General features: G+C 40.9%; 1 protein-coding gene across 1 annotated transcript in view; it reads left to right on the top strand.

The window, feature by feature from the left end:
- Positions 1–16,283, top strand: part of LOC134357162 (FYVE, RhoGEF and PH domain-containing protein 5-like) — a 209,189-nt gene that overhangs the window by 92,191 nt on the left and 100,715 nt on the right. The window contains exons 10-12 of the mRNA XM_063068460.1: positions 5,883–5,941; positions 6,745–6,816; positions 7,629–7,697. Of these exons, the coding sequence (XP_062924530.1) occupies positions 5,883–5,941; positions 6,745–6,816; positions 7,629–7,697 (200 nt within the window). The remainder of the gene's footprint in view (positions 1–5,882; positions 5,942–6,744; positions 6,817–7,628; positions 7,698–16,283) is intronic.

The raw sequence follows: 16,283 nt of genomic DNA, 5'->3' as shown, positions 1-16,283 counted from the left end.
AAACTAGCCGATGATATAAAGTAGGATACTAAAAGTTTTTCAGTTATATAAAGAATAAAACGGAGGTGAGAGTTGTTATTGGACCACTGAAAAATGATGTGGTGAGGTAGTAATGGGGGACAAAGAAATGGCAGATGAAATTAATAAATACTTTGCTTCAGTCTTCACTGTGGAAGACACTAGCTGTATGCCAGAGGTCCGTGAGTGTCAGGGGGCATATGTGAGTGCCATTGCTATTACAAAGGAAAAAGTGCAAAGCAAACTGTAAGGTCTTAAGGTGGATTAGTCACCTGGACCAGATGGACTAAATCCCAGAAAGAGTTTGAAGAGATAATGGATGCATTGGTCATGATCTTTCAAGAATTGCTGGATTCTGGCATGGTCCTGAAGGACTGGAAAATTGCAAATATCATTCCATTCTTTAAGAAGGGAGGAAGACAACAGAGAGGAAATTATAGGCCAGTTAGCCTAACCTCAGTAGTTAAAAGTGTTGGAGATCATTATTATGGACGAGATTTCGGGGTACTTGGAGACTAATAATGAAATACAGTAAGTCAAAGTCAGCATGGTTTCTGTAAAGGGAAATCTTGCCTGATAAATCTGTTGGAATTCTTCAAGGAAGTAACAAACAGGGTGGACAAAGGAGAGGCAGTGGGTGTCATTTACTTAAATTTTCAGAAAACATTTGATAAGATGCCACACAAGAGGCTGTAACTAGATAAAATCCTGTGGTGTTACAGGAAATATACTGGCATGGATAGAGGAATGGCTGACAGGCAGCAGGCACCAAGTGGCAATAAATGGGGCGTTTTCTGGTTGGCTGTCAGTGACTAGTGGTGTTCGTCAGAGGTCAGTATTGGGACCGCTACTTTTTATATTGTTTGACAATGATTTAAACAGAGGAATTGATGGCTTTGCGGCAAAGTTTGTGGATGATATGAAGATAAGTGGAGGGGTAGATTGTGCTGAGGAAGCAATGCGATTGCAGCAGGACTTAGATTGGAAGACTGGGCAGAGAAGTGGCAGATAGAGTGTAATGTTGGGAAATGTATGATAAAAATATTGGTAAAAGGAACAAAAGTGCAGACTGTTTTCTAAATGGGGAGAAAATTTAAACATCAGAGGTGCAAAGAGACTTAGGAGTCCTTGTGTAAGACTTCCAGAAGATAAATTCACAGGTTGAGTCTGTGATAAAGAAGGCAAATGCAATGTTGTCATTTATTTCAAGGGAAATAGAGTATAAAAACAAGGGGATAATGCTGAAGCTTTATAAAACACTTGTCAGGCCACACTTGGAGTATTGTCAACGGTTTGGGCCCCTTATCTCAGAAAGGGTGTCTAAGCAGGGAGAAAATCTGGGAGGGAGGAAAATCTAAGCAGGGAGGAATCTGAGATGCAGAGGGACTTGGGAGTCCTTGTGCAGAACACCCTGAAGGTTAACTTGCAGGTAGAGTCGTTGGTGAGGAAGGCAAATGCCATGTTAGCAATCATTTCAAGAGGTCTAGAATGCAAGAGCCAGGAGGTGATGCTGAGGCTTTACAAGGCTCTGGTGAGGTCTCACCTTGAGTATTGTGAACAATTTTGGGCCCCTCATTTTAGAAAAGATGTGTTGGCGTTGGAGAGTGTCCAGAGGAGGTTCACAAGGATGATTCCAGGAATTAAAGGGTTATCATATGAGGAATGTTTGATGGCTCTGGGTCTGTACTTGCTGGAATTTAGAAGGATGAGGGGCGATTTCATTGAAACCTTTCGAATGTTGAAAGGCCTAGACAGAGTAGATGTGGAGAGGATGTTTCCCATGGCAGGAGAGTCTAGGACAAGAGGGCACAGCCTCAGGATAGAGGGGAGTCCTTTCAAAACAGAGATGCGGAGAAATTTCTTTAGCCAAAGGGTGGTGAATTTGTGGAATTTGTTGCTACATGCAGCTGTGGAGGCCAGGTCATTGGGTGAATTTAAGGCAGAGATTGATAGGTTCTTGATTGGACATGGCATTAAAGGTTGCTGGGAGGAGGCCAGGAAATGGTGTTGAGGAGGAGATTAAAAAAAGGGGATCAGCCATGATTGAATGGTGGAGCAGACTTGATGGGCCAGATGGCCTAATTCTGCTCTTATGTCTTCTGGTCATATGGTCATTGGAAAGAGTCTAGAGGAGGTTCATGAGGATGATTCCAGGACTGGAAGGGTTAACATATGAAGTGCGTTTTGCAGCTTTGGGCCTGTATTCATTGAAATTTAGAAGTATTCATGGGGATCTCATTGAAGCCTACCTAATGTTGAAAGGACTAGATAAGGTTGCTATGGAGAGAATGTTTCCTCTGTTGGGAATATTCAGGAGTGGTGTGCACAACCTCAAAATTGAGGGGCAAACTTCTAGAACAGAAGTAAGGAGGAATTTTTTTTGCCAAAGATTGGTAAATCTGTCGAATGCTCTGCTGCAGACTACAGTGGAGAAAAAGTCCCTGTGTATATTTAGAGTGAAAGTTGATAGATTCATGATAGGTTGGGGCATTAGGGGATATGGTGGAGGGCAGGTGTATGGAGTTGAATGGGATCCCAGATCAGCCATGATGAAATGGCAGAATGGACCCGATGGGATGATTTGCCTAATTTTGCTCCTATGTCTTATCGTCTTACATAATATCAAATAGTAAGATTAAAAATAGTGTAAAACAGAAATAATATGTATAAGAAAAGTGTGGTAGTGTTCATGGGTTCAATGTCCATGTAGTAATCGTATGGCAGAGCAGAAAAAGTGCTCCTGAATTGCTAAGTGTGTGCCTTCAGGCTCCTGTACCACCTTCCTGACGGTAACAATGAGAAGTGGGCATGTCCTAAGTGATGGGGGTCCTTAATAATGGATGCCGCCTTTCTGAGACACCGCTCCTTGAAGATGTCGTGGATACTACAGTGGCTAGTATCCAAGATGGAGCTGACTAATTGTACAATTTTCCGTAGCTTCATTCGATCTTGTGCAGTAGCTACCCCCACTCCCATACCAGACAATGATGCAGCCTGTCAGAATGTTCCACGGTACATGTGTTGAAGTTCTCAAGTGTTTTAGTTGACAAACCAAATAAATCTTTTCAATCTTCTAATGAAATATAGCTGCCGTTTCACCTTCTTTATAGCTGCATCGATATATTGGGACCAGGTTAGATCCTTGGTAGTCTTGACACCCAAGAACTTGAAATTGCTCACTTTCTCCACTTCTGATCCCTCTATGAGGATTGGTTCATGTTCCCTTGTCTTACCCTTCCTGAAGTCTACAATCAGCTCTTTCATCTTACTGACAAAGAGTACAAGGTGGTTGCTGCGACACCACTCCACTAGCTGGTATATCTTCCTCCTGTACGCCCTCTCATCTCCATCTGAGATTCTACCAACAATGGTTGTATCATCAGTAAATTGATAGATGGTATTTGAGCTACACCTAGCCACACAGAGGGAGTAGAGCAGTGGGCTGAGCACACACCCCTGAGCTGTGCCAGTGTTGATCTACAGCAAGGAGGAGATATTATTACCAATCAGCTATATTATCACTATAATTTTGCCAACTATAGTAAAAATTACTATAAGTTAATAGTGCAAAAGATAAATAATGAAGTAGTATCATGGTTTCATGGACCATTCAGAAGTCTGAGGGGACATACGGTTATAAATTACATGAATAATTTCATGAGTAATGACAGGAGTAATTTTTGAACTTCTGCATGATGCTCCCTTTAATCAAAAATGCAAATCACCTCCACTTCAATCCCCGGAACATCTAGCTGCCAACTGTCCCTCCCATAGCCATATTGTTGTAATGGGTAACATATCCCAATCTCATGTAGCCATCTGAGCTTTACCTGTCATTGAAACACGATTTTATCCCATAGACTTTCCCTACTCCCTGATGTGCTGGTGTCCGTCTTGCCTTTTCAACTTGCTGTCACTTTGCAGCTTCCCATCTACTTCATTGCCATTTTTGGATTCCACTCCCCCCACATCCATCAGACAGCATAATGGACTCTCTCCAGTTCAGGTGCTACCCATCTTCTTGTGGTAGAATCATTTCTCCTTTATTAACAAAAAAGCTGTGCAGACAATATACCTCTTGCTGCAGTTAGTAAAATTCCATCTTCCCCAGAACATACTGATACAATTTTACATTGCCGTTATCCTCACATCAGCCATTACTCTGGTGCAGCATCCTCTCACAATGTACAAAAACTCCAGCAAACTGTCAGGTCAGCAGAATAAGTCATTTGCTGCAGTCTGCCATCACACAGAGCTTGTATGTGTCCAGGTCAAAGAAGTGGCAAGAAAAATCATTGCTGATACTATCCACCTGCAAACTGCCTTTTCCAAAGCTCCCTTCTGGAAAGTGCTCCAGGGCTATTAAAACAAAAAACTTCACAACTTCTTAAAAACTTCTTCCCCCAGGCAGTTAACCTGATCAACTATCCATGCTCCAACTATTACCCCTGTCACTGTACTGCAAACACTTTAAAACACTTTTTATAATATATAAATAAATGCTGGTATTTATGCAGTTTATTCCATACCAGTACTTTAACCTCTAATTTTTAAAATATGATTCTTTATAATGGTTGCACGTTGTTTTTGTTGCATATTTCACCCTGACCATCACAACAAATTTTTAATTCATGTAGTAAATATGAATTAAATATCTGGTAAATAAAGTGCTGATCCATGATTTTTGATCTTGTATAGGTTTCCTTTGTCCTAGAAGAAATTCTATTGATCCACAAATCTGAAGCTCTGAACTCTGTACCAACTCTCCAGCCATCTGCCATACCCTTCTAATTCTTACCTTCACTAGCACAATGCTTCTCTCCCATTCCTGCAGCCAAACAATATGGAATATGCTGTAAACAAGCCTGACATTAATCTAGTTGTAAAGTTGCCAGTTCCCTAAATAGCAAACAAAAGAAAATCTGCAGATGCTGGAACAAGTAGTGGGTCCTGCCGAAGGGTCTCGGCCCAAAACATCGACTGTACTTTTATCCGTAGATTCTGCTTGGCCTGCTGAGTTCCTCCAGTATTTTGTGTGCATGTAGCTCCCTAAATAGATCTATTCTCTCATTCATGGCGATTTGGTTCTTGCTTCACCTAGTTAGCGACATCAAATTCATCACTTGCCAGGTCTTATTTCTGAATGCTAATAAGGGTTTTTTCCCATGAACCATTGTCTCACTCTCTACAGATGCTGCCTGACCTGCTGAATATTTAATTAGAATATTGCTGAAATGGGACAGGCAGCAGTGACCACCACCGTGAACTTTGACCAACACTAACAGTGGTGGGAGATGTGGTGGACAGTGGAGAATAAGAGTGTTCTCATAGATGTAGGTCTCACCGCATGTGGGCAGCACACTGATGGTCATATATGTCAATGGTTGTAGTGGGAAGGGCCAAGAAAAAGGAGGAATGTGCTTGAGGTGCACAGTATATTTGGCAGAGTGGGTCAGCAATGGAGTAGGGGGAGGGATAAAAGGGAAGGGGAAGAAGGGAGGGTGTGGGGTGGGGTGGAAGTAATAGGTAGCCGGGAGGCGGAGGGATGGGTAGTTTGATTCCTCACCATTTGACGCCACATGGGCAGTACTGGAACCTACACCTCCTTAGCCTTTTGTACTGAGCACTGGGTGTATTCTTTACTGTGGGTGAGCTACAATGTGACAAAGCCTATTGTTCTGGTCCCCAACCCTCAGATGTGGTGGGTCTGGCCAGTCATCTGCTTCTCCATTCAGTACAGGACATTTCCTCATACATGGTCTAGTCTCTCTCATTGACCTAGAAACCTCTGTAGCAGTTGGTGGTGTAGGGATGACCTCAGTTCTCTGCCCCTTGTTGATGATAACCTTTTCTTTTCTTTGCAGCTGTGTTGGTTGTCGTGGATGAAGTTTGTGACCAGGTCCAGCTGAGTGTGAAACACGGAGTAAGGATTCATAGTTTGTTATCGGAATGTCCCAGGATAGGGATGGGATGGGATGGGATGGGATGGGATGGGTCGGGGTAGGGACTGGTGGAGACTAGGTCAGGGTGAAACTGGGACAGAGACAGAGAGGGACAAACTGAGACCAGCGCAGTTTGAGCCCACAAAGGAACACAGTGGCTTAATTAAATCACCAAACAGGTAATTGGGGAACCACGCTGTAAATCACACCAGGGCCATCAGTACATTGGAAAATCAGCAGGCAAACAAAAGGAATAGATTCCTTTAAATTAATTTTTGAGGGAGGAGGGCATCAGGCTGATGTGATTCCAGAATCATCATCATCCCAAAATCTACAAGGCATGTCAGGAGAGGGGTGGAGTAGTTTCCATTGCCTGGACACCACACACCCTCCTCCACAGCAAATGAGAACATGCTCACACCCACACACCATGGGCATATTCTCACCCCACCTCCACACCTTTCTACCACTTCCCTCTTCCCATCTCCCACCCTTTTCCACTCACCACCTTTCTTGTTACCTTCATCCTTCTACTTTTCTCATCCTGCTTTCTACCCCGCTTCCTCTTCTGCCCTATTTTCCTGCTCCTCCTTCCCTCTCTCCACACCCCTCCCCTTTTCCCTCCCTAACCCCACTTCTTTCCCTTTCTCTCATACTTCCTTCCCCTTCCATCTCAATCCCTCCATTCATCTCTATTCTACTGTCTGTTTTTCACTCTGTCCATCTCTGACCATCTCTTTCTTTGTCAACTCCCTTGATGATCCTTATTTTCATGTTCAAACAGGAGAGCTTTCAGAAACTGCTTGACATTGAGCACCGAGTGAAGGGCTTCCATCAGGGTTTCCAGTCCGATAGGGTGAGTACATTCTTTCCTGGCTCTCAACCTACCATTTAGTTCTCTTTTCGCACTGACAGCCAATGTCTGCAGTAGCAGCCCTGGTGTCTGCAGCCAGACTGGGGCTGTCATTAAGATTGGGTGTAGCAGGAACAGCAATATTAGAGGTTAGAGCAGACCAGGTTTTGTAAGAGTACTGACCCTGGAGTGGGGAACAGACAGATTGGGAATAATGTCTAATGCAGGAGTGGGGAACAGTAGGAATAGAAATCCAGTCCAGTGCAGGAGTGGACACAATTACTGAGAATAAAGCCAGATGCAGTAAATCAGAATATCATCCAAAACAGGAGTGGAGAGTTGGAGAACTGGGATATCATTCAGTGCAGAAGTGAGACTACGCGGAATGGGAATTCAATGTTAGTGAAGTAGAGTCCTCAGTGAATGGGTATGCTGCTTTTTATGGAGACGAGGGGAATTCCAACTGGTCTGGGTGTGAGATCCAGAGAGAACAGGGATTACGTTTGTCAGCTGAGTGGTGCACAGAGTGGTGGAAGATTAGCTGGTATTAGTATAGAATGGGGGGGGGGGGGAATCAATGTCCTCTCACAAATCTGTAGCTCACAATCCTCAACAGATTGTCACACAACGCCAGGCAAAGGGCAGTAGAGCAGTGCTGACATCACCATTCTGTACATCCCATGGTTAAGGAAGGATAACATTTTGAGTTTTTGAGCTTTGTCCCCTTCCTATTGAGTGAAAGGAGATATGAGGAGGAGTGTGGTTTTTGAGCAGCACTTTGGAGCACCCATTTACCTGCCACTTTGTTGCTTCAGGTGTTTATCAAAGAGGGTCGTCTACTGAGACTGACTGATGGAGCCATGCAGCCTCGATACTGCTTCCTGGTAATTTACACTTGCTTTATTTGAATTTATATTGGGGCCTAACTTGCCTGCATGGTGTAAGTGTTATCAATGAATATTCACCATAAGACCATAAGATATAGGAGCAGAATTAGGCTATTTGGTCCATCAAGTCTGCTCCGCTATTTCATCATGGCTGATCCAGTTTTCCTCTCAGCCCCAGTCTCCTGCTTCCTCCCGTATCTCTTCTTGCCCCGACCAATCAAGAATCTATCAACCTTTGCCTTAAAAATGCATAAAGACTTGGCCTCCACAGCTGCCTGTGGCAACGACTTCCACAGATTCATCACTCTCTGGTTAAGGAAATTCCTCCTCATCTCCATACTAAATGGATGCCCTCTTTTCTTTTTTTTTTAATTTTATTTTTATTTGGATAAGGAATTCACAATTATCATGTACTTTTTTCACACATATAACCTTTTCCATTTTTTTATATGTGTAAAACTACAATTATTTATACATTCTTAAGTACACATTGAGATGATATAAAAGGAAAATAAACATTTAAATAGATAATTATGTACTGTGGTAAATCTAACCTATTAGGCTAAGTAATGAAATTAGTTGTTAAGAAAAATGGTAATAATAGTTTCCATACAACCCTTCTGGACCATTTCCACTGGTCCAAAATGTTGCTACAAGCCTATATACCAACCATTGTAGGTGTTTATATCCCAATTTGTTCATGCTTGTTCCTGCCCGCAGACATAATTATCCAATCCCTATGTACTTATTTACTTAATTTTTTCATTTTTTTTATCCCTTTCCCAAATCTTTCCCTTTACTTGTGTTAATTCTCTATTTTCCAAAAAAAAAACAAACATTTAGACTAGGGGTGTTTACGTTAGCAATATTACTGTGTTGATGAGAAGAGCAATATAAATCATTAGGAGAGTCATCTAAAGTCTGCTCGCATTGGGGTTATATATTCAATCCATTTATTCCAGATTTGATAAAATGTTTCTTTTTGAGTTCTCAGGGAGTAAGTCAACTTTTCCATTTTAAATATTTCCAAGATAATTTCGTACCAATCTTCTAATGTAGGTGGTATTGGATTTAGCCATTTTCTAGTGATTGATTTCTTACTTGCCGCTAAGAGAGCCTGCAGCAACTTTATATCTTCCTTCTGTTCAAGGAACAATACATGCCCCAAATAGAGCGTCTCAAAGTTCAGAGGTATCTGGGACCTAAGTACCTTAACTAATGTTCTATGAATACCTTCCCAAAATAGACTTAATTTAGGGCAATCCCAGAAAATATGAAAATGATTTGCCTCCTTGGAGCCGCACCTTCTCCAACACATCACATTTGTATCTTTATATTTTTCCTGATATGGGGTCTTGAAGTATCTTATAATGTTTTTCCAACAATGTTCTCTCCAAGTCAAAGAATTAGTCGAGGACCATTGAAAGCTGCAGATTTTCCCCCAAGCCTCCTCTGAAAGTACCAACCCCGCTTTTCTCCCACTTCTCTTTAATATACAGTGTATTTACATTTTTAGCATGGGAGAGTGCATTATATAGGCGAGAAACTGATTTACTAGGTATTGAACTGCAAGCCGAATTCAGAATCTTGAAAAATTCTAATTCTACTTTTGATAGGTCTGTATATCTACAACTCTGGTTAACATAGTTTCGTATTTGAAGGTACCTAAAAAAGTCATTATGTTCTAGGCTATGTTTGTCCTGCAGGATTTGGAAACTTTGTAATACTCTTTTATCTATAAATGAGAGGTAGGTTGTAAGACCTTTCTTTATCCATAGCTCAAATCTTTTATCTCCTCTGTTGGGAAGGAATTCGGTATCATATGCACACCATCTAAAGAGTTTTAACATGTTATTAATTCCACATGAATTAACCACTTTCTGCCATACTTTTAATGTAAGATTTATCCAAGCATTATTAAATTTTTCCAACTGGGCCATCAATCCTTTGTCAGCTATTGAGGCCTGAAGAGGAAAACTGTCAACTAATCCAAATTCTATTTCCTTCCATCTAGCCTTATATTCCCTATTACACCAATATAACAAAGGGGTTATCTGTGAGGCATAAAAATAATTTCTCAGGCAAGGAAGAACCATACCTCCTCCTTCCTTCCCTAACTGTAAGGTGTTATATCGAATTCTAGGTTTCCTTCCTTGCCAAATGAAGCGGGAAATCCATTTGTCCCATTCCCTGAATTGATTATCATCCACCTCCACCGGTAAAGTATGGAAAAGATACAATAACCGAGGAAGAATATTCATTTTTATAGTATTTATCCTTGAATTTAAACTTAAAAAGGGGATAAGATTCCATCTATGCATATCTGCTTTTATCTCTGAGATTAATGGCCCATAATTTACCTGTGACGGTGTTGAAAGATCCTTCGGCAGGGTTATTCCTAAATATTTTAATGATTTAGCTTTCCACTTAAGATCGTATGTATCCTGCAATTTTTTGGATGGTGTATAATTTAGGGACATAACCTGCGTTTTCTTTACATTTATTTTATAACCTGATATTTTCCCAAAGTCATCCAACAGTGTAAACAATCCTGTAAATGATTTTTCTGGTTCACTCAGATAGACCAAAACATCATCTGCGAATAACGCCACTTTCTGTTCAATCCCTGCCACTTTGATACCTTTTACGATTTCGCTCTGTCTTATTAGTTGGGCAAGTGGTTCAATATATAGCGCAAAAAGGAGAGGAGAAATTGGGCATCCCTGTCTAGTGCGTCTCTCTAAAATGAAGGAGTCAGAGAGGTCCCCATTTATCTTAATTCGGGCTGTAGGGCTGTCATATAGAGTCTGAATTACTTTAATAAACCTTTCTTGAAAGCCGAATCTTCCTAACACTCTGTATAGGAATGCCCAACTAACCGAATCAAAAGCTTTCTCAGCGTCCAATCCTACTACCATTGTCTCTGTCTCGTTCTTATTAACCTGTTCTAATATGTGCAGAGTTCTCCTTATATTGTCCTGTGTTTGTCTTTGTTGAATAAATCCAGTCTGGTCTAAATGGATTAGGCCAGGTAAAAGCTTTTCCAATCTGCGCGCTAATATAGATGTAAATAGTTTGTAATCTAAATTAAGAACACTAATTGGCGGATAATTGCCACATTCTAGTTTATCTTTACCCTCTTTAGGAATAACTGAAATAATCGCTTCTCTCCAGGAAGGTGGAGTTTCTCCTCTCTGCAAAATCCAATTAAAGGTGTTAAGTAGTAATGGGGCTAACTGTGTCTTCAGGGACTTGTACCACTCTGAGGTAAACCCATCAGAACCCGGGGACTTTCCAGCCTTTAACCTTGAGATGGCCACGTTCAGTTCTTTGACAGTTACTGGTTCTAATAAACTTTCATTTTGTAAATCTGTAAGTTTAGGTAGATCTAAAAAATTCAATACACTGTCTATATAGGGCTCATTGGGGGCCCAGGGTTGGGAGTACAGCTCTCGATAATATGTTTCAAAACTCTCTTGAATTTTCCCTATTGTACTCTCCACAAGCTTTGTCTTTGGATTCTTTATTTTATGAATTGTATTGTCTGCTTGTTGTTTTCGTAATTTATATGCTAATAATCTAGCTGATTTACCTCCTACTTCATAATTCTTTTGTCTCAGGTAAAGAAAATTTCTTTGAGTTTCCAACGTATAAATATCATCAATTTCCTAATTTCCTGTTTTCGATTTGAATTACTTTTGTTGCTATCTACAACTTGAAGTTGTTTTAATTTTCCTTGAAGGTCTGCTAATTTTTGTGCATTGATTTTTTTCATGTGAGTAGTAATGGAAATAATTTTCCCTCTCAGTACAGCTTTCAATGTATCCCATAAAATCACTGGTGATGTTTCTCCCGTGTCATTAAGGTCTAGATATTCTTTGATTTCTCCCCTTAATCTCTCCATTACTTTCGGGTTATTGAGTATATTTGAGTTTAGCCTCCATAGTGTTTTCCTCATTTTCCTTTCCAGGATTAGAGACATAGAGACTGGGCTATGATCCGACAGATCAATTGTTGCAATATTACAGTTTTTTATCCTGAGTCTATCTGTATTAAAGATAAAGAAATAGTCTATCCTTGAATAGGCTGAATGAGGGAAAGAGTAATATGTATAATCTTTACTAGTAGGGTGTAATTCCCTCCAGACATCTATAATTCCCAACTCCTCCATCAATGAATTCACTTTCCGAGTCAGAGGTTTATTCTGAGTAACTATTCTTGAAGAATCTAATATAGGATTTAATCTAATATTAAAATCCCCTCCACAAGTTACTACCCCTCGAGAACTGACCATTAGGTCAAAAATGTGTCTATAAAATGACCATTCACTACCTGGAGGAGCATAAGCATTCAGCAATGTTATTTCTGTACCTTCTATTCTTCCTGTGATTTTTACAAACCGTCCTTCTTTGTCTCTAGTCTCTGAAATATGTTCATAATTAAGAGTACTTGATCTTAAAGTAGCTACCCCTCTTTTGTGACTCAATTTATATGATGAATAAAATATATGCTTAAAGCCCATTCTTTTTAATTTTCCATGTTCAGATTGGCTCATATGTGTTTCCTGGAGGAAAGCTATTTGTACCCTCTCTTTTTTCAATTTAGACATAATCTTATTTCTTTTAATTGGATTCAAAACCCCATTAACATTATAGGAAATTATTTTTACCAATTCAGTTTGCATTTTTCTCTAGTAGAAAAAAAGCACTCTCCTTTTCTAACCAAACAGTAAGCAATCCCTTCTCAACAGTAAACCAAGACATATAACCACACCCTAGACATTTCTGAGCGTATAACATTTGAAAATTTTTCCCGACTTCCCACAGTGAGGCCTGAACACCGACCCGCCTCAGTTCAGAGGGATAACCTCCAGATGCCCTCTTTTCTGAGGCTGTGTCCTCTGATTTTAGATTCTCCCACCAGAGGAAAAACCCTTAGCATGTCCACTCTATCAAGGTCTTTCACCATTTGATAAGTTTCAATGAGGTCACCCCCTCATTCTTCTGAATTCCAGTGAATACAGGCCCAGATCTAACATACCCCCTTCATATGACAAGTGATTCAATCCTAGAATCATTTTTCTTGAACCTCCTTAGAATCCTCTCCAGTTTTAGCACATCTATGCATTACTAAAATTCTCATTCTGTTTATCTCTTTGTCGGTTTGTCTGTTTGTGCCCTCAAATTAGCCCAAACAGTGCATTAAAGCGGCACTTTTTTTTGACTAAATGGACTTAAAATGCGCTAACTTACAGAATGCATGCAAAGGTCAGGGTTATATTCGTATAAAAAGGGTTATATTGGTATAAAATTGCTCACTCGTCAACAGGCCCCGCTTTCCACACCCGATTCCAGCTTTCATGGAAACCGCGTCGTGACACCACGACGCATGCGCACAGCCAACCTCAGCAGCGACACCAACCGCAGCAAAAGGTTAGGGCAGCTCTATTTCGGACGGTCACATTCTGCTAATCACCATAATCACCATCAGCATGTGCAGGATTGGGACAGATCTAACTGAGACCCATCAATAAGAGATAATTAAATCTTATTGTAATGAAGTACTTCGAAACACCCGTCAATCCCTTTGCTGCAGTCAAAGGATAGCGGTGACTATATCACGTCCATTTAGGAGAGCGCCAACCACATCATCAAGAGAAATCAGCATCCTGGAGGCTTTGCTGTTACTGCTTCGTATCTTCTATCTAGTATTAAGGTAAAAAAAAATAAGGTCAGCCTAATTATGCCACATGGAAAGGGAAGGGGGACATTAAGATCAAGAGATTACACCAAACGTCATCGGGAAGCAGCAAGGAGAGGGAGAGAACAAGAATCGGATGAGGCCAGGGCCGCACGACTCCAGGATCAATGAGTCAGGACAAATAAGATGAGGGAAGAAGAGACAGAGGAGGAGAGGCATATGCACGTCTCCAAAATGACAACAATAGGCACAGAAGGAGGAGAGAACAAGAATCAGATCAGGCCAGGGCCGCACGACTCCAGGATCAGAGAGAAAAAACAAACAGTAGGAGAGATGAAGAAACGAAGGATAAAAGGGCTGCGCGTCTCCAGAATGACAACAACTGGCATAGAAGGAGGAGAGAGGAAGGGACAAAGGAGCTGAGAAATGCACGTCTCCAGGATCAGAGACAAAGGACAAACGGCAGGAGAGATGAAGAGACGGGGGATGAAAGGGCTGCACATCTCCAGAATGACAAAAACAGGCAAAGAAGGAGGAGAGAGGAAGAGACAGAGGAGAAAATGAAAGATCAACTCGAAAATATGCGGCAAAGAGTAATTATTGCGAGAGTTGCTGAAGACAACAATGCCTGCTTTCAATGACAATACCTCAGCAGAGGAAGAGCAAGGCAAAATGCATGACTCGCACACCGTAACATTTCTGCAGATGTTGGTACGATGACCAGAGTATGCCCTCACTGTCATGCCTTCCTATTCACTGGAGAAACCGCAGATTTCTGCTGTATGAAGGGAAAGGTCAGGATAGGCAATTTGCAGCCTCTACCCAATGAACTCCTCAATTTATACAGCAATGATGAACCTATTGCAAACGAGTTCAGGAAGAACATCAGACAATACAACTATGGAAGAACGTATTCCTCTCAATGAAATGATGCAAAAAATAAACTTCACATGCATTACATGCTTCCCTGGAATCATGAAAGAAACTGTTCCTTCAATGCCGTAAGTGAAGGAGCTAACGCCACTTATTTTCCAACAGAATTCCTTGATTTGGTCGAACTCTCTGGATTGCCATCACATAAACTGGAATTGAAGAGGGGATCTCCCATCATTTCAATGAGGAACTTGGATCCACCAAGGCTTTGCAATAGAACACGAATGATGGTGGAAGAACTGCACAACAATCTCGTCGTAGCAAAGATAAACATTGGTGCGTTCAAAAATGACATTGTCATGATCCTAAGAATTACTCTCAGTTTATCAGAAGGGGAAGATGTCCCTCTTCAGCGGAGCCAGTTCCCGACACAGTCATGCTGTGCTATGACTATACATAAGGCGCAAGGCCAAACCATGGAGAATGTGTTGATTTATCTGGAGAAACCGGTATTCCAGCATGGTCAGCGGTATGTGGCTTTAAGCTGGGGAAAAAGAAATGAAAACGTTATAGTAATCTTGAAGGGTGGCAGATCAACCAGAAATGTTGTCATCAAAAGTGTCCTTTGTTAAACGAGGAGGAGCTATATTTGTCTTGCTACGCATCTTTCTTCTTTAATAAACTGAGTTTTTCTTCTTTAATTTCTAAAGCAAAGCGATAGCAGTAGCATTCAGGGAAATTTAATGTTCATTCTGGTCACATCAGACTGCACTACCCTTCTCTCAAAGGGTGCCCCAACATGTCACCTGGTTGTCTAGTCCTTTATAAGATAAGGGGCCCAAACCTGCTCATAATACTCCAAGTGAGACCTCACCAGTGCTTTATAAAGTTTCAACATTATATCTTTGCTTTTATATTCTAGTCCTCTTGAAATGAATGTTAACTTTTCATTTGCCTTCCTTGTCACAGGCTCAACCTGCAAATTAACCTTTAGGGAATCCTGCACAAGGACTCGCAAGTCCCTTTGTGCTTCAGTTTTGTATTTTCTCTCCATTTAGAAAATAGTCAACCCTTTCCTTTCTTCTACCAAAGTGTAAGACTATACACTTCCCGACACTGTATCCCATCTTTTGTAAAATACTTTTGTATTCTATCTTTATCTTCTTAATGACCTCTTTAGTTGCCTTCTGTTGGTTTTTAAAAACTTCTCAATCCTCTATCTTCCCACTAATCTTTTCTTTATTATTTGCCCTTTCTGGCTTTTATGTTGGCTTTGATGTTCTCTTGTTAGCCATGGTTGTGTCATCTTTCCTTTAGAACACTTCTTCCTCTTTGGGATGTATATATCCTGTACCTTCCAAATTACTTTCATAAATTCCAGCCATTGCTACTCTGCTGTCATCTCTGCCAGTGTTCTTTTCCAATCAATTCTGGCCGTCTCCTGTCTCATGCCTCTGTAATGCCCTTTCCTCCTCTGTAATATTGATACATCTGACTTTAACTTCTCCTTCTTAAATTTCAGGGTGAATTTGATCATAATGGTTCTTTTACCTTAAGCCCTCCAATCAATTCTGGTTCATTGCACAAAACCCAATCCTGGATAGCTGATCCTCTAGTGGGCTCAACCACAAGCTCCTCTAAAAAACATTTTGTGGCACTCTAAAATTTCCCTCTCCTGTAATCCAGCACCAACCTGAATTTCCCAATCTACCTGCAAATTGAAGTGCCCCATCCCATGACTAATGTAACATTGCCCTTCTAGCATGCAATTTCTATCTCCTGTTGTAATTTGTAGGCAACACTTTTACTACTGTTTGGACCTGCTCTATCCTCAATGGTTCAATTCCTTTCGACCTTATGTCACCTTGTTCTAATGATTTGATTTTGTTTTTTATCAACACAACCACACCGCCCCATCTGCCTTCCTGCCTGTCCTTTCCATACAATGTTTATCCTTGGACATTAAGCTCCCAGCTATAATCTTTCAGCTATGATTCTGTAATGTCTACA

Source organism: Mobula hypostoma, chromosome 15, assembly GCF_963921235.1.
Source record: "Mobula hypostoma chromosome 15, sMobHyp1.1, whole genome shotgun sequence".
Lineage (NCBI taxonomy): Eukaryota > Metazoa > Chordata > Chondrichthyes > Myliobatiformes > Myliobatidae > Mobula > Mobula hypostoma.
This window is presented reverse-complemented; position numbering and strand designations above follow the sequence as displayed.